The 26,177-nt window shown below is 36.9% G+C and overlaps 1 protein-coding gene across 1 annotated transcript in view; it reads right to left on the bottom strand.

The window, feature by feature from the left end:
• Positions 1-279: 279 nt before the first annotated feature.
• LOC306859120 (PR domain zinc finger protein 5-like) overlaps positions 280-26,177 on the bottom strand; it is a 73,949-nt gene continuing 48,051 nt past the window's right edge. Inside the window, exons 14-16 of the mRNA XM_079399979.1 lie at positions 17,670-17,755; positions 8,660-8,764; positions 280-1,738 (exon numbers count right to left, since the gene is read on the bottom strand). Coding sequence (XP_079256105.1) covers positions 1,574-1,738; positions 8,660-8,764; positions 17,670-17,755 — 356 coding nt within the window. The 3' untranslated portion in view covers positions 280-1,573. The remainder of the gene's footprint in view (positions 1,739-8,659; positions 8,765-17,669; positions 17,756-26,177) is intronic.

The following is a 26,177-nucleotide window of genomic DNA, read 5'->3' on the forward strand; positions in this document are numbered from 1 at the left end:
ATTTTTTGATGTAAGTACATAGTCGTTAACGACACCTAATATTAAGTGTGACCGAATGCTGAAAACATGCTAGAAAACATGAAGAGAAGAAAGGAGGAAAAATTATAGTAGAAATGATGAAAGTAGAAATAAAAATGGAACAGAGGAGAAAACGAGAGAAAAGATGAATGTAGGATTGTGTGAGCCAGAGAGAAGATATGATTTGAAAAGTGGCTAAGAGAAAATCCTCAGCTGCGATTCATTCTTCATTTTTTTGTTATTCAGAGATAAAGACCATTTGAACTCGACTCTTTTAATCCAACAAGAATTCGCTCCCACATGCTTATAGAGGTCACAATAACACAAAGAGACACAAAAGCGAGGAATGGCAAGAGGAAATTTAGTCTCCAGCTCAAAATGAAAGAGAAGAATTAACGTCCTGGAATAATCTAGACATCAGAGAAGATGGTTCTTGAGCTCAGTCTGAATAAAGCATCCTTTATTCTGCATGACCATATTTTAGATCCCTTAATCCTAACCCAAATTTAAATTTAACAACTACCTTACTAACTATTAATAAGCAGCTAATTAGAAGTTCATTGAGGCAAACTCTTAATTACAGTGAACAGTGACTACGACCAGGTCACCATCTTATTTTCATATATTAAACCTACATAAGGGGTAAAAGCTTCGAGTCCAAAAGCAGAATTTGTGCATTTGGCTCTGGGTCTCAGACTTAATGACTAATTATTTTTCTATCCAAACCCACACTAAGGTTTTAATTATGCTATAACCAATGGTAACCAGGTTTAGAGCACAATCATCAACCGAGCACGTCTAATCAAGCATCAAAGCACATCCGATTCCTCCGACACCAACCATTTACCAAGAATCAAATGTTTATAATTAAGTAAAGGGCAGAAGCACTGTCTTCTGAATCCCACAGAGCACTGCAACATGTCTCCCGCAGATGGACGGGGCAGGGTCAGGAAAAATGTTTATTTAACCAAAAAAAAACAACAGGCTGACCAGATTAGTGATATCAGTGATTCAATCGTTCATTCATCCAAATGAAATGCAAATTTAGAACCGCAAGATGTTAATCTGGCAATCAAACACAAACCTCATGTGAAACTGATCGCTGAAAATATAAAACGATAAATATTGGATAATACAGTTAAATGCAAACCAACAAACTTTACTCTCAACAAGGTTGTCGAAAACTGGCTCGTCATGATCTTTGGTCACGCAACATCTCTTAACGACGGAGTAAAACATCTGAAAAACAACTGATGCTCGCATACAAAAGGACAAATATGGATCAATATGATGGATATACTTTGCTCTGTACAATTGCACATTTGCATGCCTTCCTCCTATTTAAATCTGAAAATGCAGCCATCATTAAATAGCATTTACTCAGACTGATGAGTCTTGTACAGAACCAGTTCATTTCCTTCAGACATTTAACACTCTATCATGTGTAGATAACGCAGATCTTTGGAACGAGTGTGGCCACTTAAAGTACATCAATGCTTGTTTGTATTCTTTATATATGGCTTGTGTGAATATGAATATATTTGTGTATGACTGTCTATCCCTCTGTCTCTCCGTGGACGTTCTCCATGTGGACTTTGAGGTAGTCGTTGCGGGTGAACTTCTTGTGGCACAGGGAGCATTCAGCCATGGGTCTGTTGGGATTATGGGTCAGCTTGTGTCTGATCAACATCTTCTTCAAACTAAAGGACAGGTCACACACCTAAAAATCCAACACACAAAGAATTAACATTCTCAACACATTGAGAAAATATGTAGTTTTTAATGTTAAATACCTTTAAATGGATCCTTTTTTAATACATGATGGTCTTTGCAGGACTCATTGGTTCACATTATTCTACAGAAACTTTGTGTTTTTTATCTTTAATCAAAATTAATGAATTTATTCTTCCTCTGAAATGTTGCCTCTTAACCAGCTGGTTAGTCATTGTTTTAACTCACATTCAGGTCTTCATTCTCGGATGTAAAACTCACTCCTCACCATCCAAAAAGTCCCGCCCTACCCTGTTTCAAACGTGTCACATTATTTTCACTCATCCTGCACTGTTTGTACTATGAACATGAATAATAGTGATTATCATCCATCCGTTTTCCAAACCGCCTACCCCATGTATGGTCAGTTATTTTTCTAAGCGATGTACAATTTTTGTCTGGCAGACAAATGAGTGAAAAAAAAATCCATAACACTCTTCAGAAAGATGAAGCAGGACTTGCATCATTGGCTTGGGCTATAAAATCATATTTTGCATAACAATCATCAATGATGAGAAGAGTCAGTTGCTTGTACATAATATTTGACAATTTTACTTAATATACTTTAATATGGAACAGATAATGAAACATTTCATTTTCTTTAGGGTTATTATAGTTGAAATTAATAATAAAATACTATTGTTATTATTGATAATTAAAATAAATGTATGGAAAAATATATGGAAAACGTCAAGTAAATGAAAATTAGTAATGTCAAGTAACTGTTGAAGCACTAAAATGACTGAAAATAAACTGGAAAATGGAAATAAATAAAAACTACAACTGAATGCATGCATAAATTAAGCCTAAATAAATAAATTAAACCTTAATAGTAATATAAAAAACAATCATCATAATAAAAAAAGACAAAAGCACAAAGCAAAATTAGAGTAAAATAAAAAACAATAAACAAAAATATATAAATAAAAGCTATTAATAATTTATTACAAACTATTAATATATTAATATATCAAAATATTAATACAAACTATAATAGTATATAACAATAATACTAAAACAACATTATCTTCATGACTTTAAGCTTTTAAGTTAACTTTTATTAATAATATATTTTAATAATAATATTTAAAAAAAACAAAAAAACATTTAATTTCCCACAAAAATGAGAAGTATCCGAGATCAACCAATTATTGCCAGTGCCTCTGCAAAAGATGTCAAGTACGTTTTTAAGCATTAAAATGGCTCACAATAAACGATCTAAATAAAAACCAAAACTAAACCTAAAACAAATGAAATGCTGAAGACCCTTAACATAGGCTTACATTGAAGAAAGGTCATATTCAGAGACTCGAATATCATTGATATAAAGGTCATTGGAGTGAGCTTTTAAATTAAACTAGTAATCATTCATCAAGCAGCCATCCAGAAACCATTTAGCGACACGCTAAAATGCATTTTAGCCACTTCATATGCAATGGCTTGGCAAAGCTACATTGTGGCTGTGACTTTTTTTTCCAGGACAGGACATAATCAATTAGTCTAGTAGCCATAAGTGGATTTATGTTATATAACCCATGAAAAAGATCCATGAGAGGATGGTTTTTATTTTCGCATTTCACATTTCGTGAAACAGCGCTTGTTTACAGACTTTATTCTGTAATGTTGTGTGTTAGCATGACTTCATGTCCTGCGACCGCAGAGAGGATATGAAGGCAAAGCTCAATACATCAGAGCAGACACACAAACAACCAATAACTGAGGGAATAAAAACACAAACGAAGAACTGCAAGCCAGGACCAAATCCTCTAAAATTTGCCATATGCTATTGGTTGAGACACACACACACACCAGAACCATTGGACGCAACACTGCCAACAAAACAGACACTCAGAAAAAGCCAGTTAACAAAGTGAAGCCAAACCAAGCAGTAAATCGCACTGAGTTAAATCCTGCAGCGGCCTGGTGCCACTACACACACACACTATCAAATATGCATCACCAATTGCACACAAATCCATTTCACATGATAAATCAAGTTGATCTCTCCAAGAACACTCAATATTCTTTATCTCCATGAAGAGACAGTGAAAGATATTGCAGCTGTCACTTTCTTCATAAAATGAATGTAATTTTTTATTTAAACCGCATGAAAAAGCATTTAATGTCTTGATGGACGACTTATTAGTCTCAGTTTCTCACCGTGACATGAAGTGTAAATATTAATGGCTGTGGGCACATGTGAGGATGGAGGTATGCTGGCCATGTGGCGGCAGAAATGCTGGTCTAGAGATGCTAAACCATTTATACACTGATGTATCCATGGACAAAAAAAAACACTAAGCAGAAAACTAAAAAATACTTTGCATACTGAACAGCACAGCCCGCGTAGATTCCTGTTTGAAGTGTGTAGTTGCATATGCATATATATGCTGCTTGAAAGTTTGTGAACCCTTTAGAATTTTCTATATTTCTGCATAAATATGACCCAAAACATCATCAGATTTTCATATAAGTCCTGCAAGTAGACAAAGAGAACCCGATCAAACAAGTAAGAGAAAAATATGTTCTTTGTCATTTATTTATTGAGAAAAATGATCCAGTGTTACATATCTGTGCGTTGCAAAAGTATGTGAATCTTTGCTTTCAGTATCTGGTGTGACCCCGTTTTGCTGCAGTAACTGAAGGTAAAGTTTCTTGTAAATGCTGATCAGTCCTGCACAATAACATGTAGGAGTTTTAGCCCATTCCTTAGTGCAGAACCACTTCAACTCTGTGATGTTGGTGGGTTTCCTCCTATGGACTGCTTGCTTACGTCCTTCCACAACATTTTAATTGGATTAAGGTCTGGACTTTGACTCAGCCGTTCCAAAACATTAACTTTGTTCTTCTTTAACCATTCTTTGGTAGAATGACTTGTGTGCTTGGGGTTGTTGTCTTGCTGCATGACCCACGTTCTCTTGAGACTCTGTTCTTAAACACATGTCCTGATGTTTTCCTTTAGAATTTGCTGGTATAATTCAGAATTCATTGTTCGATCAATGATGGCAGGCTGTCCTGGCCAAGATGCAGCAAAACAGGCCCAAGCCATGACACTACCACCACCATGTTTCACAGATGGGATAAGATTCTTAAGATGGAATGCAGTGTGTTCTTTTCTCTGAACATAATAGCTTCTCATTTAAACCAATAAGTTCTATTTTGGTTTCATCCATTAAATCTTTCTCAAATTGTCCTCTGGCTTGTCCACATGATCTTTAGCAAGCAATTTTCTTTTTGGAGAAGAGTGGCTTTCTTCTTGCAACTCTGCCATGCACACTGAGGTTGCTCAGTGTTCTCCTGATGCTGGGCTCATGAACATAAACATTAGCCAATGTGAGAAACCCTGGGAACTTTTGCAACCTCGCAGACTATTACACGTTTTGCTTTGGAGTGATCTTTGTTGGTCGACCGCTTCTCGGGAAGGTAACAGTGGTCTTGAATTTCCCCCATTTGTATACAATCTGTATGACTGTGGATTTGTGGAGTCAAAACTCTTTACAGATTGTTTTGTAACCTTTTCTAGTCTGATGAGCAACATCAACTCTTTTTCCGAGGTCCTCAGTAATCTTCTTTGCTCGTGACAATATCACAAACATGATCAGACTTTGATAGATCCCTGTTCTTTGAATAAAACAGGTCACGTACTGACATTTGATAGTCATTGCACTGACTGAAAACACCTCTGCACAGATGGACTCTAATTTCACCTTTAAATTAACTGCTAATCCAAGAGATTCACATACTTTTGCAACACACAGATATGTAACACTGGATCATTTTTTTCAATAAATAAATGACAAAGAAATTTTTTTTTTTTTGGTCAACTTCTAGGCTAGCACTTGCATTCATCTCAGGGCTCCTGGAGCAGTGTGCATGAATTTTGGCTTGTGTGTGTGTGAATGCGCTAAACAATCCCAGAGCGTCTCAGACGTCCACAGCACATGCAGTGCGGTTCAAATGTGAACAAGACATGCTTCGGTTTCACTTTACGGTCACTTTTGTTTAATTCCATTACACAGCGGCCACTACAGGACACCTTACAAAACTAATTCAACACTAATACACTGGAATGCAGGTTGTGGAACAAGGAGTTTTCATTCTGTAGTCAGTGAATAGAACAAATAAACGGCCAAAGCATTGACAAATTCTAGTGTGCTTATATTCTAATGAGAACAAGCTTGTTTAAGTTAATTCAAATATGTGATTTATTTATAACAGGTTTGAATGGTCCTTTGTTGCTATATTGTGAATTGTAGTGCATTTTAGTAGATCTAAAACACGATCACTCACAATCTAAAACAGAATACCTAGATCTGAGCCCATTGAATTTCTTTAGACCAAAGATTTGGCAAAATGGTTTCAGAACATTAAATCCTCATTTTGACACAAAGTTCCTGTTCTTTAACTTCAACAGGAGCCGTGAAAGACAGGCACGACCACCCCACAAACCACTTCAAATGCAGTCAAATACTCAGGGAAAGCGAGTCAAAAATAAATGAATTTGGAGTATGGACGGTTTCTGGCACGCTGCACTTCAAAAATGCTGCGCATGAAAGAAGTCCCGGGGTAATTTGCCATCATCAATGGAAGCCATTCTAACAACCGTCATCAGAGCGCCAGATTTCAGACCAAATCACTCCAGGCTTAAAAGACTTGTCACGTCAAATGCGGAGAGAAAAAACCTGAGGAAACAGCCAATTTCATTCTCTTATGCTCTTTAAAACAGTCAAAACTTAGAAAGACATGCTTGTAGCTTGCCATAGAAATCAAATAAATACAGGAGGAATGTTTCTCATTTTCCTTAGTTAGCTTCCTCAAGAGTCTCCTGCAGAGTATGTTCACTGCTGGCAAAGTGTTTCAGATGGAGAGGAAACTGCATTTGTGTAAGTGTGTATCTTTACATTTCACTCTAATTCACACACTGCCTAGGAGAGGACAATAATAAATCAATTGTAGATCAGATGGTGAGGAGTTACGTGATTTGAGGAATCATTCACATCTGTAGCACAATCAAATCATGTGTCTTCCTGAGGTGTGCTAATTTACTGTAAGTGGTCACACAATTTTCATCTGACAGATGTATACAAATTAGCGCTGTTAAATGATTAATCGTGATTAATTGCATACAAAATAAAAGTTTTTGTTTACAAAATATATGAGTGTGTACTGTGTATATTTATTATGTATAAATAAATACAAACACATGCATGTATATATTTAAGAAAAATATTTTGTTTATATATTTATATATTATATAAAATATAATAATATAAATATATAAATGTATATACATGTTAATATTTTAAAAATACTGTATGTATATATTATGTAAAGAAAAACTTTTATTTTGGATGCAATTAATCGCGATTAATCGTTTGACAGCACTAATAAAATTTTTAAAAAAAGACAATTAGAACAATTTAGCAACTTCTTTTCCCCCCATTCTAATATTTTTGTATTCCATTTTAATGGTTTAAATAAACATAAAAAATGTCTAAACAATTTAATTCATAAAACTTAAAAAAAATTATAATTTATTAAATATTTTACGATAAAAGAGCCCTATGAAATCTTCCTTCCTTCCTGCCTTCCCTCCCTCCCTCCTTCCTTCCTTCTTTTCTGGATTTATGATTTAATACAAATGTATTACTGAAAAACGCTGGTAATCAAAAACATAACACATTAACTTTTTAATTCATCTTTCAAAATGTAATGCAAAAGGAAATTGAACAATTCCTTTTATTTTTTGGCAAACAGAGGTTTACTGTTAAAATTAAACCATGGAAGAACAATTGTGAAAGCCCATACTATGCACTAATGAATAATGCTCAGTAAGACCAGGAGTCAAATCTTTGAATTGTACTGGTTAATCCAGTTCACCAGAAACGTTTTAAATGATTCGCTGATGAGTCAAAATGACCAGGTTCTTGTGTCAAGCTCACTGACTCACTGATCAGTGGTTAACATAACAACTCAAATCAGGGGAAGATTATCAGTGATGAACGACTTCACTTTGGTCTGTCCTTCACACAACGCTGTCACATGACTTCAGAAGACTTGGAATCTGATTCATTTGAACCATTTTTATGATGCTTTTTATATGGTGCCTCTTTGAATCTTGAAAGCTCCAGTCGTTTTTCAATGTAATTGCAAGGAAAAAAGTGACAGGTGCACTATTCATACAAGAAGGACATGAAAGTGTGTATAATGATGACTTATGTAAACTGTCCCTTTAAGAAAGCAAAAATACAATATATATTGATTCTTTAATCACTAATGTATGTGCTGACTGGCTGGACTGTGTGTGTGTGTGTCCAAAGAAACCGATGGACACAAACGTCTTTTCAGGGACAGTAAGAAGATAGAGAGGAGTTCACAACTGCTGTGGTTTGGAGATGATTGTGTGTGTGTCTTAAGGGTCAGAGATGGGTCAGTTTGCACAGGGCGGTTTCGTCCTTGTGTCTGCCTGGCAGGACGTCCTTCCACTGTGGCTTTGACACCACAGTAACATCCTCACACACACACAAACACACAGACAGACAGACAGTGTGAGTGTGTGCTGGTTAACGTGCAGTGAGGGCGTTCTGGTTCGTGGCCTGATGCGCGTCACGGTGCTGATTATGTGGACGCTGCGTGGGCCGCAGGGTTAAACTCAAGACCGGCTTTAGCTCTTCCAGCGGTCTTAGAGTAAACCCTGCTGAACGTCACACATTACTCACAAGCCACCTCTCTCTCTGCTCTTCCACTGGGTTATGGCTGCGGTGCGTCAAGAGCGGTTGTGTGATAGTCAGTCAGAATCAGACATAAAAAGAGCCTGTGTTTGTGTGTTAAAACGCAGCATTATGCAATGCAGTCTGTGTGTGTAACTCACGTCGCACTGGAAGGGCTTCTCTCCGGTGTGTGTGCGCATGTGTTCATCCAGGCCACGCTTCTGACTGAAGGCCTTGTTGCACTCGCTGCATTTATATGGCTTTTCCTGTAAAAGAGAGAGACTTTGAACACACAATACTAGAAAAGGCAGCATCCTCTCAGCTATGTTCCTTCTTAGAGATATATGGTATCTGTGAGGATTTCCAGTCAGGATTTAGACCGTATCATAGTACTGAGACTGCTCTCATTAGAGTTACAAATTACCTACACTTATCGCCCAACCGTGGTTGTATCTCTCTATTAGTGCTGCGTTTGACACTATTGACAACAACATTCTCTTGAGTAGACTAAAAAATTATGTTGGCCTTTCTGGAAGTGCATTGACATGGTTCAAATCATACTTATCTGACTAATTTGTAACAGTGAATGACGAGGTAACATATTGATCACAAGTACAATATGGAGTACCTCAAGGCTCATTACTAGGACCATTACTTTTCAGGCTTTACATTACATACCCTTGGGAGATATCATGAGGAAACATAGCATTAGATTTCACAGTTATGCTGATAATACTTAGCTCTATATTTATTTGCGGCCAGATGAAACATACCAATTCACAAAACTAATGGAATGCATAGTTGATATAAATAAACTGGATGACTAGTAATTCCCTACTGCTAAATACTGGAAAAAGAAAGGTTTTAATTATTGTACCAAAAACCTCTGCATGTAATAACCTGAAATGACTTTAAATGAAAAAATCTGTTATTGTCCTCTGGCATTATTCACAAACTATTTTGTATGAGAAACAATACATATACATATATATATGTGGCTTTCCTGTAGCTCAAATAGTAGAGCATGGCGCTAGCAACGCCAAGATCATGGGTTCGATTCCCAGGGAAAGCAAGAGCTGATTAAAATGTAGAAACTGTAACTTGAATGCAATGCAAGTCGCTTTGGATAAAAGCATCTGCTAAATGCATAAATGTGTATATATATATATATATATATATATATATATATATATAGACAACACTATCATTTTATATTATATGATATTAGCTGTATTATAAGAGTTAGAGTTATACTTTATTAATTTTCTTTGCAGGAAATTTGTCTTGGACTCAAAGCTGCAAAATACACAACAACCACACAAAAACAACAACAACACTTAAAAAAAAAAAAAAAAAAACATCACAGTTACTACAATTTACTATTTCAAATCCTAATAGATACCGGTATAAAATATTTCTTATAGCGATTACTTCTACATAATGGAACTCTATAACGCTTCCCTGATGGCAGTAATTGATATGTTGAAAATAAAACATGGCTTGAATCACTTACTATTGCTTGCGTGTTCTTAAAAACCAACGACTCATAAAATGGACTGAAGTGATGTATACTCTCTTACACCTATGACTTTCATGGCAACTTTGACAAGACGTACAAGCTGCGATTTTGATTGAACTGAAAGTTTGCCATACCAAGCCGGCATTCCATAGTTTACTAAAATTCCAAAAACTGCTTGGTAAAACAACAACATGATTTTTTTACTTACTCCGACCAACCTAAGTCTTCTTAAAAAATATAGTCTTTGCTGGAATCTTGAGCAGAGATAATCAATGTGGGCTTTCCAAGTCAATGAACGGTCAATGACCACCCCAAGATACTTGAATGTATCCACTTGTTCAATGGTGGTACCTTAAATAATTACTGAACTGTAATCACCCAAACCTTTTGGGTCCACTATGATTTCCTTAGTTTTTCCAACATTGACAATAAGATGATTTACATTAAACCACTGCACAAAGTTCCTCATCTCAAACTGATATTCTTTTATCAGTTTGAATATTCTAAAGTGAACTGAATTGGAGAGCATACACAACCTTGAGGGGCACCTACACTAATTTATTTAACATCAAATAGTGTGTCGTTTACTTAAACACACTGAGTACGATTCGTTAAGAAGGAAAAATGCCACTTAATTATAAAAGGATTAACTTTAATTTTTACAAGCTTGTCCAAGAGTAACTCTGGCTGAAGCGTGTTAAAAGCTGAGCTAAAGTCCACAAAAAGTAACCGTGCATAAGCATTAACGTTCTCTAAATGTTGTAAAGTCAAGTGAACAACAGTATTGACAGCATCAACAGTCCCTCTTCTCTCCTTATAATTGTCCTCAATGATTCCCACAATCTCTTATTATTGATAGATAAAAAAATTTAGTTCAATATAGTCCCTTTTGCATTTCCTAGCTTCCAATAATAATTTATTCAGTTCCTTTTGGACAACCTTTAACTCAACCCAGTCCTTCTTCATAAAAGATCTGCTTTTTTCTTATTGATGCAGGCTTTCACTTCTTTTGTTATATGAGGCTTGAGTTTGGGAGCATCCTAACTTCCTTTTTAGGAAGTATTGTATCCACACAGAAACTAATATAATCAGTGGTCGTCTCTGTCACTGTGTTCAAATCTGCATCATAAAATACTGACCAATCTGTACATAAAAAATACCCTCTTAATGCTTCCACATTTCCTTCATTCCATACGGTTACAGTCTTAACCAAGGGCTTATTCCTTTTCAAAACAGTCTTATATGTTGGTATCAAATGAACTATATCGTGGTCCGATGTTGATAAAGGAGGTTTAATTTTGGCCTTGTAAGCCTCCCTGATATTGCAATAACATTCATCCAGAATATTGTTGTTCCTTGTCGCACTTTTAACATACTGGAAGAATTAAAGAAAAATGGAAGGATTAAAGAAAAACCTTCAATCTCCACAATTGAACTAGGAATATCCTTATGAAACCAGGTCTCTGTAAACACCAATAAACTTGAATCCAGATATTCAAAGCATGACCTGGTGTTAATACGAAGTTCATCCATCTTAGTTCTAAGTGATCTCATGTTTCCAAGGATAATGGAAGGAAGAGGGGTCCTACTGGACCTCTATCTGAGCCGCTGTAAAACTCCCCCACGGCGACCTCTTCTCCGGTGTCGCCGCTGTTGATCTGAATTCCGTTTCAGCTCCTCCGGTAAGTCCACATCGGAATTAGATCGACAGATCGAGATGAAAGCAGGAACTTCTCTTGTGTATGAAATGAGTTTGGGTCTCCCCGCACATAGTAGTAGTTGATAAAAGCCATGGCGATAAAACGTTCCAAATCATAAATATCCAAACAATAATCTGTGCAAATGTCGCCATTGTGTGGCTTGCTGACGTGCCACCATAAGAAGTAAGAATAAATAATTAAAAAACAAACAAACAACATAAAACAGCATAGACACGTGCAGCCAAAGAGTCCGGGTCGCCGCCGAGCAGCGCCACCGTAAGTTTGAATTAAACAGTGTTCTGCAATGTTTTAGATCAATACATTCCTTCTGCAACTTGTGTATCGTCATTTCACACTTGCAAATACGACTTCACTTAGTTATTCACGTGTTTGTAACTCATAATGAAGATATTAATGACTCTTGAAGGACTCATACCCTACAGGAAGACGGCCCTTCAGGAGCAGACACCCGAGATATAGGACTTTTCTAATTAGGATCTGAAGGTGTGTGAGTGTGAAATAGTGGGCGCTGTTGGAGGGATTGACTACAGTTATTCTGTTTTTGAAGAGAGTAATGAAGAGCTGATACATTCAGAGAGAGACAGAATAATCCCTCAGGCATGAACATACATCTGTATGTTTACAGAAACTAGAGATCCCCATTACACACACACACCAAAGATGGCCTAGGATAAACAAATGAAGTGCCTTTCATGTGTTACACACCTGGAACTCATTTCACATGGACACATACACACGCATATATAACAGACTGAAAACACACAGCAGTGCTGTCACACCACAAACACAAACATATTTACTGAGTAAAACACACCTGGACATAATAACACACACACACATGTTGGTTTTTGTGGTTTATGGGGACTCTCCATAGGCGTAATGGTTTTTATACTGAACAAACTGTGTGTGCTATTGCCCTACACCAACCCTACACATAAACTTAGCCCTCAATTTAGGTCCCCACTGTGACACGAGTCCCCATGAGTCTGTGTGTATTCAGGTTTAAGTCCCCACCAGGATATATAAACATGTACACACACACACTTTTGATGTTAGGAAGGAGATTAGATGTTTATTTAAGCACATACTATATATATATATATATATATATATATATATATATATATATATATATATATATATTAGTAAAAATGATAATAAAATTATAATACAAATAACATAAAATCACTGGGTTTATACATACACATACAATCACAAATGTATAACTAATGTATACTATATAAACCTGGTCATCATTTTATTATATGTGTTTTGTTTTTTTTAAACAGCTGCATTTATTTGACTGAAAATACTGTACATTTGCTAATATTTATAAATTTTACATTACAAAATATACATTTTAATCTATTTTATTTCATAAATTTTTTAATGAACAAAGTTCATAAGAACAGTATTAGAAATAGATTTTTGTAACATTATAAATGTCTTCACTTTGACTTTCAATCAATTTAATGCATCCTTACGCAGTAAAAACACACAAGAAGTGTGTGACAGCAGATGTGTGCGTTAGAGATAATATGTGTGTACGCTGAGCAGGGTGGTGAACATGCATACACTGATAAACCGCCCACTCTTCCAACAGCCAGCTGTCATGGGAATGGGTGGACACAGGAAGAGAGGATCCTGGGAAATGGAGCAGGGCAAGGTGTGGTCACACCACACAGGATATGCAAGGTGCTGCGGATCAAGTGTGTGTGTGTGTGTGTGTTTGTCAGAGACAGACGTAATCAATATGGGCCTGGGCCAGCATGGACACGTGTGTTTGACAAAGAGAGACAAAAAGATTTAGTGTAAGATGAGAGTTCTGGCGCTTGTAGAGCATAATACATTCAGCGTGTAGCTGTGAGGCTCCATCGCTGAATCAGATCAGCAGTAAAACCGTCACCTGGGAGCGTCAGCAACACGACCCCCACAAAAATATTTAAAGGTCAAGAGTTACGCTCTACGAAATACATTAGCACAGATGGACAATAGTGGATGGACCATAATGGCTTGCAGCTTTGTCAGTTTACCAATGTTACCTTCATCCGTTCGGTTTTTTGAAAGCATGTACCCTTCGCTGCCTCTGAACAATCCAACAATGCTGTTTTTGCATGCAGCCAGATAAGACAATTTTGGTAACATTTTATTTGTATGTGTCCATATTATGTATGTTACATGTATTTACTATAGTAATAAATTAGGCAAATTTACAAGTAATTAGCACAAAACCAAATCCTAACCCTAAAACTGTAGTAAACACATTCTTGTTTAACATTACTACTAATTTTACTAAGGACACATTAATACATCTCTGCAGTAAACATTTTGTCTATCGACATGAAATCCATAACTTTTTGCTGGCATGGTCTGAAGATGATCTTAGCGGAATTTGGTGAGTTTTAAAAAGTAGGTTTTCAACATAAATCAAAATGGTAGACAAGAAGTTTGGCTGATTATGGCAAAATTGGCATCAGTGTTCTTGGCATGATCCAAGGAATCTATCAAGACCAGTCACACGACAATAGGCAAAGCTATTCATTAGCTATTTGCATTTTTCGAAATTTTATTATGATTTTTTAACAAGGTGGCACTTTCCCAAAAGTTTTTGAGTAACTTCAGGGTATGTCGGTCCGATGTCACATACCGAGTTTTGTAACGATACGCCAGTATGTTCAGAAAATATAGCATTTTACATCAAAAATCTAAATGGCTGACATGGGACAACTCGGTATTGTTCGACTCAGTATTGTCTTGTGATTTTTGGCTAAACCATTCAGAAAACATAACCAAAAATAGCAATTGTTCATACCTCCTGACCACTAGGTGGCGCTATGCCAAAACCATGCAGGTCGCCTCAGGTCATGGTTATCATAACACACACCAAGTTTGGTTTGAATACCTTAAAGCACTGCAGAGATATAGGCTGTGTCCAAATTCAGGGTCTGCATCCTCCTTAGGATCCTTCCTACCCGGTTGAAGGAGGAGGGATCCTCCGACGTCCGCAAAACCCGGAAGTCGGTGTTTGTGAATTTGGACAGCCTACCCTTCTTTCAGTTCCCTCCCTTACCCGTTGCTCATATCCTGTCGCCTAGCAACCGTGACAGCGCCAAGCAAGAAGCGGGAAAATGGACAAACAAAGAGTTATTCTCCTCATTTTAATTCTTTTGGAAGAAATAAAGCAATTAAATAAATTAAATACTTTCTTTGCTCGTTGTCGGAGAGTTTTTTATATCAGACTACAAGACAGTCACATCCAGGTAAGCCATTATAGCCTATTTTTATTTGTTTTTAAGTATTCTACTAATTTCTCCTACAAATTCATTGAGCCGAAGCATAAACTTTAGCTTGTTTTGTCAGAGAAACTCCTCTCCCACTCCGCTACCGCTCGCTTCGTCCGCCATTACGCTCTGCCGAAAAGAATTATGGGATAGGTAGGACGGGAAAGGATCCACCACACCCATCCTTCCAATTCGGGGAAAAGGAGGACGTATTTGTGGGCCGCATTTGAAGGATCCTACGAATTTGGACAGCCTTCGTCGCGGCGCTGTGACGTAACATCCTTCAAATGAGTACTCCGAAGGATGCAGACCCTGAATTTGGACACAGCCCTAGTGTCACGTCCACTTTGTTGTGCTTTTCATCAAATTCATTCACTCTTTATTCAAGAACGATTTGACTAATCAACCTGAATTCCATAACTTGCCAGCATGGTCTGAAGATGATCTGGTTTGATTTTTGTGAAGGAAGTAGAATAATAATAAAAAAATTACAATTACAAGCGGTGTCTACGCACCTTTGGTGCTTGGCCCCTAATTTAATATGTGGCTCTGTCAATTCGGTATTAGTGCTATACTACTGTTGAAAAGCAGTGCAGAAAATAGTAGCATCAGGCCATTAGATAGCAGCAGTCAGTTCCAGAAGTAAAAATCCCTTTTGTTTAGAATGGGAACTGATTTTTACTGATAACTTGTAAACCTTTAAAGACAGACCAACTGTGAGCTCTAAGGTTTTTAATGCTATGTATGCTATTGTTAAAGTTATCGGCCTACATTATCGGCCCACAAAAAATGAATGGAAAAATACTTTCGTAACAAGGCTGCTGGAAAAAATTGGAATCTGATGCATTATACACTCTATAAAATAATGTTTTTTTTTAAATTGGCATGTATGGTTCCATAAAGAACCTTTAACATCCATGGAACCTTGCCAATGTTCTGAATCTACAGATGTTCTTCAAACTATGGAAAAAAAAGATTCACTGATAGGTTCTTTGAGGAACCAAAAAATGTTCTATTATTCACATTGCTGTGAAAACCCCCTTTTGAAACATTTATTTTTAAGAGTGTATAATTAACCTCATTTGCACATAAAGGTATGTTTGGCCAGAAAATACTGGTGATGACAACTGAGTACACATGGTGCATCACTGTTCCAGCACATATAGTGTCTAAATAACCTGAAGTGCAAGCGTATTTGAATAAGCTGGAGGATGCCGTGCTGAAATACAGTGCTACAACTCTTTAGTGAGGCCCAAACAGAAAGAAATATCTGTCACGTAAGAGGATTAGAACAGTTCTCTCACTGCTTGTTCTCATTACTGCATCACCGATGCTCTGTTTTCACATGATGACTTAATGGCTGAGTTTCTGTTGTGTGTCAGTCCACAGCTCATATGTTATGCTGCAGAATTGCAGGATCACGCTCCAAATTTGGCAAAGAGTTCTAATGATGTGCTGCATCTGTTCTGCTTTCTTAGGTTTTCTTGGATTAGCACTGATGTTGCCACTGTGTTATAAATACGAGGGACACTGCTACACTAAACGACTGGGGAAAAGATGGGAGAAGTGATACAGTTATTTCAGGAAATGATGTCACAACAAACAGCCATGTCATCCATCAGAGTATGGCTTTCCAAAAACATTTTTCGTTTCTTGCTATTTAGCAGATTCCAATGAAAAGCGTCTCAAGCTAGATCCCACTAAGAGATTTTCCATCTAATCACTGTTGGGCTCATTTACATATTTATTTAAAAATCAAGTGTTATAATATGTGAAGAGTGAGAAATTTCAGAAACAATTGGCTACTGATCACCGTTCATCCATATTTGGCTTTACAGTCATATCAGGGACAGTCCTCTCCAGTAGGTAAACAGGTAAAAAACTCTCACATCTGTTAAACCAGTGGTGTAATGTGGTCCTAATCATGTCTCTGTAGCTGCTTTTATGTCACGCACACGGACACGTCTGTACACGCACACACACACACTTAACAGGGTGTTAGGCAGTAGCCTTTTTAGGCAGATGTTGAAGAAAATGTATTTTTTCTGTGGTGAGGAGACATTTCCTAATTACCCCGCTGCTATGGAGCTTAAAAACATCCGCTGCATAGACACTTAAAAAACACACAACTCCACAGGGGTGAAGAAGGTGACAGATGTTATTTACAATCAATTTTAACATGAGGATATTATGAAAGCCTGTTTCTGCCACTGAAAAACATCAGATAAATAAAACGAGGAAATTGTAACTTTTTATTTCCCAATTCTGACCCACAATTGCGTGATGTAAACTCACAATTCGGACATTTTTTCCTCACAATTGTGAGATATAAACTCGCAATTGTAAAAAAAAAAATATTTTTTCCCTCAGAATTGGACTTCGTGACTTGCAATGTAATTTAAATCTCAAAAATCTGAGAAAAGAAGTCAGAATTGCGAGTACAAAAAGACAGAATTGCAAGAAAAAAAGTTGTATTTTTTATTCAGTGGTGAAAATGGGCTTCTATAGGATATAGAGAAAACTCACTTGTATATATAGACCCTAGTATTTAGCTTTACCCTAGTATCACTCTACTTCAGTTCTCACATTCACACTATTATTTTTAAGGAACCTTGCAAATGAATGTGTGCATGTATGTATGCAGTCTTACCCGAGTGTGTGTGCGTATGTGCATTTTAAGGCCATCGTTCTTGCTGAAGGCTTTGTCACAGTATGGACACTGATACGGCCGTTCACCTGAAGACAAACACAACAAACATCAGACTGTCAGATAACTCACTGATAGACATCCACACAGTTTTTTTTTCTCTCAAATGTTTCATGTTTTGCATCATATTCGACACATCAGGCTTATATATGATATAGTGAGAACATGGAGCTCAATCTCAAAGAAAAAAATAAATAAAAAAAACTCCTCAATTTTATCCAGAGGGCCAAAGTAAACATGCAATTTGGTGCAGAAGCTGATATTTATATGGAGGGGGGGAAAAAAAAGATAAAATTGATATTATGTAATGTAAATCAATGAGTTCTTTATAACAGTATATCAGACTACGTACATAAAATGCATATAAATATCAGTTGTCATTCTATATCTCTCAATAATATGTCTCAGTAAGATGATATCTCCATGATCAGTTGATATGATCAAAGCTCTAGTTTTTATTGTTTGGGGGGAAAACAATATGCAATGCAATACAAAGATAATTAAAAGATGAACAAATAAACATTCCTTAAAAGCCTGATGATCATATTCGATACTAATTTTTCAACATGAAAAAAAAAGAAAAAGATGCATGGATAATCAAGTAAAATTGCTTTGGTCCAGTAAGTGATAATCTTGAAATATTACTAACAATATGAATAGTCATTCTTACATTTACTTCATTAAAAAGAAAATCACCATAAAGACACGCGAACCACAAGCTGACTTAAAAATATATATATATATATATACTAAAATGCCTTTCACTTGCTAAAAAGTATGAACTATCAATCAGACTACAGAAGACATGTAGTAGATTGTGTGCAACAGGTTTTTCAGCAATGTTTTGGTCATGTTTTTTAACTTAAGAGTCCTTAAAAATGTAGAATAGATGATACAGTAGGCTTTATAGAGTTAATAATCAATGGCTAGTGAAGAGAAATGTTTTACCTCATGACGAATATAGTGCTGGACCACAACAGTATGCTGAGAGCATCAAACAGAGGTCAGTTTTCCAAAAAGCAGTGACCATGACTTTGAATTTCAGGTAATTAGACTCTTAAAGCTTTTTGGTGCTGGCACGGAGCTGATGACAAAACACCACTGACAGCAATAAAAGGAACGAGGTGGCACTGATATGAAGAGAGATGGTTGTTCCATCATAATATACATACATACATAAGATCTGGCCATGACAGCAAAGCCAATGATGGCACTTAATTCAGTTATTCGGTTCCATACTCAAAACTAGGAGCAAGACTGGTAAATATAGATGGTGATGTGGCATGTTTATTTGCTGGCTGATTTTTTTAGTAACATAATCAGTTACGTCATTGTTCAAGTCAGTTGGTTTTGAAAGAACACCACTGATCCCCATCCGAGCAGCAGTGCCAAGGACGGTTTCATTGGAAAATGAACGCTCTAATTGGTGATCAAGGCATATTATGGCTTCATCATCACTCCTAAGGTTCTGCACCACTGGAATCAAAGCTTGGAAAAACTGGAATCTTCTGCCTCTTTGGATCAAGAATGTTTCGATGCCAGGCATAATTCATCTTTGGAATGGAAAACCTGGCACAGAACACAGGAATCTCCATAATGTTAAAGACTCCAATATGTTGCAGGATTGAATGCAGAAAGTAACTGTCATGCACAGAACCAGCAAAATAAGATGTATTTGATGACTTACTTTGAGGGTTTAAATGCTGCACCTTCAGGCTCGGTATCTTTTGTAAAAATTTGTTCTGCGTTTTTGATCACAAATGCCTTTTTAAGCCCAAGATCAAGTACAGCTTGACTGGATACAGCTGCATATTGATATTTCATTCAGATATGTATTTATGCATACGATTTGGCCCATAGAGGGTCTAGATATATGCTTTCTGATCTTTGACTACATGAAGTCTGGAATAACATGTCCACAAGGAATCTAAAATATAAAACAGGATTTCCAAACCAATACTTCGTGTGTCTTAAGATTGACAGTCTTCCTCTCCAGAAACGTAAAACCAAACACACAGCGTTTTTGTGTCTCTATCTCCACCATCTTAAACCGCAGAGACCTGCAGTGGGTGGAGCCGGTTAAGCCCCGCCCCTCCGCGGATCAAAGCGTCGCTGGGCTGAATGGGAGAGATGCTATCTGAGCGCGCTCAGTATCAGCACAAAGGAGGAGTGACAAGCTGTCAATCAGAGAGTGGACAAACACGTGGGCCTGCTTTAGATAAAGCTGATCCTGGCTGCAGATAGCAGAGCAGTTATGATTGCAGCGCTACTATCCAGCAGTGTGAGGTAACAAACACCGCTGCACTGGAGGCCCAATTCAGTACTTCTGATTTAGTCTTAGTGTTGTCATAGTTAACTAAAATTAAAACGATTAAAAATCATCAATTGAAAAAAAAGCTGAAATAAAAATAGAGAAAGATTTGATTAAAACCTATGAAACATAAAATATTAAAAACAATGTTTAAATGTAACTCTTCTGGCTGGTCTGCCATCAAACACAATCAAACCTCTACAAATGATTCAGAATGCAGCGGCACGACTGATCTTCAATGAGCCCAAAAGAGCGCATGTTACGCCTCTCTTCATCTCCTAGCATTGGCTACCAGTGGCAGCTCGCATCAAGTTCAAGACACTAATGCTTGCGTACAGAACTACCACAGGCTCAGCACCCTCCTACTTCCACTCACTATTACGAACCTACATCCCCTCCAGAAGTTTGAGATCTGCTAGTGAGCGACGCCTTGTGGTACCATCACAGAGAGGCTCAAAATCACTCTCCAGAACATTCTCGTTCACCATTCCTGGCTGGTGGAATAATCTTCCCACCCCTATCCGGAATACTGGATCCCTGGCAATCTTCAAGCAATAACTGAAAACTCATCTCTTTCGGCAGTGCTTGACTTCATCCTAAACTCAAAAAAAAAAAAAAAAAACTCACTCTTTCCCTCTATCTTTCTCTCCCTCCCTTACTAGCTTGTACTTATTTGAACAATGACTGAGACTTGGTCTTACGAGCACTTCCTCTGTCTGATTGCCTCTTCAAGATGAATCGCTTTTTGTATTCCCCAATTGTAAGTCGCTTTGGATAAAAGCGTCTGCCAAATGACTAAATGTAAATGTAAATGGCAACTAGCTTGAGTTATTTTAGGTACTAAAATTATTAAAACAAAATAAATAAATAAAGCTAAATAGAAATATTAAAACTAAACAAAAAAGACAAAATCACTCAAAACTAAAATAAAATGAACATGAAAACTGAAAATATCAAAATAAAAGCTAATTCAAAATATTAATAAATACCATATGACAGCAAATAAATAATAATATAATATGCTAAAATATTTTCTTCAGGATACAAAATGCACATTGGATATCGCTATAGCGATATCAAAACTGTTTATTATACAAAATAAATGTAAAAAAAAAAAATCCATATTATTTTGATCATGAATCCTCCAAATTTCTTAATATTACCATGAACTGCAAACACCTAGCGATATGCCAAGATATGCCAAGATAATAACATTATTGACAGGTTTCAGCAGAGAATGTAGCTGTATATTGTCTTTAGTCTTAAAAAGAAAGTAGTCTGGATTTTAATTTCTGGTTTTGTTCAAATATTTATAAGAATGGCTTATTCCAATAACATTGTTGTACTCTCTGCATAGTTTAGCACATTTAAAGCCATTCCACAGAATTACATTGATCTCTTATTTTATTTTTATTTTTTTCCGCATAATCAATAAAGTACATGCAAAAGATGCACAGATTTTGTGTCATTTCTTGAGTGTAATTACAACACGTACACTTCAATATAAAGTGTGATCAGACAGTGTCATACTTTAAATAATCTTGTTGAATTTGCAATAAATGAAAATGGGACATCTCTCCATAGATTATGGAGAGATGTTTCACACGGGTGTCTGCAGCACATGTAAATGACGCTTTATTAATTTCAGGGCCCATATTAACAAAATACACTATTCAAAGAACAGTATACAGTAATAAAGTTACATTTTGCGACAACATATTTGTCATATAGGATCTATCGCTTTACATTAGTATACCGTATGTATGCAGATATAGCTGTATATAATATATGCAACTATATATATAGATCTGTGCGACTATATGTCACCTATAGTACCCCTTTCAACCAAGCAGAGAATAAGTACACTGTGCATTATATATTATGAATTGCGGTCGGACTGGTTTATTTCTAAAATCAAGACTATGCAGCGTACAAATCAAGTTCTGCATGATGTCAGCAAAATAATTTCCCGCATAAAAAAAACAGAGCTCCGTATAACTGGAACAGCGAGAGATAAAAGTCAACTCACTGGCACAGTTTCTGTTGCTCTGGCATGTCGTATAGGAATTATTTAGAGAGTTTCAGAAAAGACGTAAAATATCAGGCTCACAGAACTGTGAGATCCAGCCGTCACCAGCAGGAAGCAGAGAGAAACCCAGGCACGCGAAACAAAGCGCTATTCTCATTACGGGCCTTTCTGGGCTAATGAAATAAGGGTTTTCTGGATGGAGAATAGCTCCCTTCGGAATAAGTAATGCGCCTGGCAATTGGGGCAGCCCCACAGAGGAACGTGAAATGGCAAAACATAACTTAATAAGACACTGTCTTCAGAGAGATGCCAATTGCTGTGTTCCTGTGTGTGTGTCCTGATTGTACAACAATCTAGTTTCTAATTCGCCTTCTTGTTAATGCAATATCTTGAGGGAATAGCTTTTGGATTCAAAAAGTCGTACGTAGATTAATTAGATAAACGAAGAGATTGGTAAGGAAAACTTTTTGCTGCCCTTTGAATAATAAGGTTAATTAGCTCAGCTTCAGGGGGAATGCACATGTAAGATGTTCATTAAACATGAGAGCGCTCTCCAAACGAGTCTGCCGAGACGTTTCAAATGAGCCGTTGTGGTGCTGATTTGATTCCCTTGTACTTCCAAAATCTGGATGCAATGCACAGTGCAAAACCCATGTAGTCCACCAAGCTCTTCGTAATGGAAAAATGGAGCCTTCCACATCCTCCAAAGCATTTCTATAAAAGGTTTTAGGACAAATCTTCACAGCTGCATCTCAAAACCACGTATCACATCCCCATCTGTCTCTCAAGGTCAAGTGGTTTTCTCCTTTGGTTTTGGTCCGTATTTGGGTGTGTATTTCTGCCATCAGGAAGCGTCCTCACCCTGTAAAGCTATTTATCACCACTGCATCCGTTGCAGTCAAGTTGATGTGTCTTGCATGGCTTGATGCCCGTTTGAAACTTTCATGAAGAACGTCGGTGTCGGTTTACAGGTCAGCGTGTTGACAAACAAGTCAATGTACTTCACAGATGTTCTCGGGTGCATCAGGAGGAGATCCGTCATTTATGTAACAAGTAGGGTATTGGGTTAGAGTTTGTCTTAGTCTCTGCAGAAGACATTAGAAGAGGGATCCAGTGAGATAGTGTTGAGTCTGGACCCTGGGTGGAGGGATTTGAGCATCTGTCAGATCTGTAAAACAGGGATTAGCTCAGGACAAAAAGAGCCTGTGCTCTCACAAGCAGATGGTATTAAGGAGGACTGTTCCTGGCTGAAGTTTTGCCTCCTCTTCCACGGTCTGATGCAATATTGTCTTATAATAGGAGTCTTCGATACGTGGCGGCTCCTTCTCTTAGGATGAGCGCTGGGTTCAACTCTGATGTGAGAGCAGCATCTTTCTCCACTAAACAGTGTGCAGGGGTGTCCATACAGCGCCAGCTTCAGTTTTTAAAGAGCCTTCATTCTGTTCAATTTGTGCTATAGTTGTTTTCGAATGCAAAAATGTCTTGTGTGAATGTCCCTAAGAGTGTGAGTTGTCCCTAGTGAGAAAGTAATTTGAAATACATTTATTTTGTGCTAATTATACTACAAATACATCTGTATTATGTGCTTAAGAAAAATGACCTGCAATTGTACTTTTAGTATACTTAACTGGTAACAACTAAATTGGAACAGCTAATTTTGTGCTTAATGCACTTTAATTGTGCTGAAGTCCAAGTAAAGATATGCTGAAGTACATTTGATTGTGCTAAAGTGGAACTATTGCAAGTATACTTCAAGTACACTTTAAATATCTTGCATTTAAAGACTGATATTATACAGAGGTCATACATTCCTCATCAATAGTGACATTGAAACACATTTTAGGCTTAATATTAAGCAATGTGCATTGTGCAATACAGAAATACTCCAAATAAAATGTTATTGTAAATTTATATCAGTAAGCCTTAAGTGATATGTCAGTAAATATGTTAACGGATCTGAAGTATCCTTAAATGTATTTTAGATCAATTACGACATTTATTTATTTATTTTACTGGGGAGAATTGTTATTTGATTGAATTTCATTAAGTGCTGCACTGATATTATAATTCTAGCCAGTAATGATAATCTGTTAATCCCTTTCATATTTTAGATGAAGAGCGATAAATGGCAGAAATCAAATTCAAAAAATCCAATGTTGGTTGATAACCAACTTAGTACCAATACATTTAATAAATATAAATGTATATTATACTGTATATACATCTTTCATTTAAAAAATGAAAAAAAATAAAAAAGGGTTGGTGTTTTCCTTTTCCCTAGGGGCCTTACCAGGCGCCCGAGATGCAAATTAGCATAGGCTGTACTCTTTATGTACAACACATATTTTTCATATTATTTTGGGGGGGGGGCTGGTATAATGCTTTTTGTACTGTCCTTATTCAAAAAAAAAAAAATTGTTTAAAAAAAAAAAAAAAAAAAAAAAAAAGCACAAGCAGCACCAGAGCCATATGTAGAGAACATCACAATATACATCAGGGTGGTCTCTTTTGACATGGGCTGGTAAGCATCCACATAATATCATGCTAAAAAAATACCTTAAAAGACTTTAGTGCTGTGGCGGTGATTTGATGCATCTTCTTCCAAAACTGTGAAAATCTACTTGCCATTTTGATTTATCGAAAAGATCACTATCCGAGTCCCTGGTGTGTGTGCATGTGCGGAAAAGCCGCTAACTGATCTAGCATGTGCTGTAATGCGACACCGTCTTTGTGTGACCCGAGTATCTCTGCCCTCTTTCCAGATCCCCTGTGGCCCCAGACACCCCCGTCTGCTAATCGATCCGTTTGGCACCCCCCTCGTGTGAGTGTGTGTGTTTGTGTGTCTGGTGAACAGATGGTTGTCCCTGTCACATGCCGAGCATTGTGCTGGTGTTATGGGGAGATCTTTGTAGCTCAGGGCCTTCAGTATGAAAGACATTAGGCCTGTCCATCACACACTCCATCCTGACTTCCTCTTTCTCATTCCAACATTCAAAGCAGGTTAACACATTCATACACACACGGACTGGAAATGTAGGCCTGAACGCCGCCAGGTATGGACCAGCAGACTGGAACGGTGCGGTAATACAATATTGATTGGTTTTGACCGATAAGTGATTGACTTTGATCAGTCACAGACACACCCAATAACTTCACACTTGACCTGGTGATTACTGACAGACCTCCACAACTAATGCTGCGGCCGCCACACAGGCTTAAACGGTACCATGTATGCGCTGTGTTCAGTACATGTACACGCATGCAGTCGAACACACACTGAAATGTGTCAGGGTGGTTGACAAGTGGGATTATATTTGGCTGAAGGTGATTTAAATGATATGAATTAAGTGTTTTGCTTAATTGGTGAAGATTTTTGCACCAAAACATTAATTTTGTGAACTAGCGTCAATAGGTACAATTGCAATTGTTACATGCGCATCTTGAAACTCTTTCAAAGAAGTTGCATTGCTAAATTAATCACTTTAAAGCTCCATCATTATGGCAATTAAACCATTTAATATTAAATAAATTAATTAATTAATTGGCAGTAGCATTGAATTTCGCCACTTTTCAGCGTCTCATTAGTTTTTACAGGAGTCTCGTTCCATTCTGTTACGTCCAGCTGTGTGAACGGCTCCCAAAACACTTCTGATGTGTCTATTTTGGACATTATCCTCAACCAGCATAATTATATGTTAAACAGTTTGACGAATCCTGACCTACTTCTACCGATTCAACATATGATTCATACTGAACTGCAATTTCTACATCAATGCATCATTACAGTACTTCAATAAAGTCATTAGGCTGCTTATACTTGCTGTGCCACTAACAAGGCAAAAAATGGTAACACTTTACTTAAAACCTTTATGCATAACACATTATAAAGTGTTATTAATGGGTATAATGCATTATAACTATTTATAATGTGCGTTGTAATACATATCTTGTTATAAATAATTATAACCAAATTTAAAATGCATAGTGTAACTATGTAATTGATAAGTGTTATAATGTATTAACCGTGGTTACAATTATTCATGAGATTGTACAATATATAGAGCTCACAATAAGTCTTATAGCAATGCAATGAAATTGAAAAGCAGGCGTA

This window comes from Barbus barbus (assembly GCF_936440315.1).
Source record: "Barbus barbus genome assembly, chromosome: 40".
NCBI lineage: Eukaryota > Metazoa > Chordata > Actinopteri > Cypriniformes > Cyprinidae > Barbus > Barbus barbus.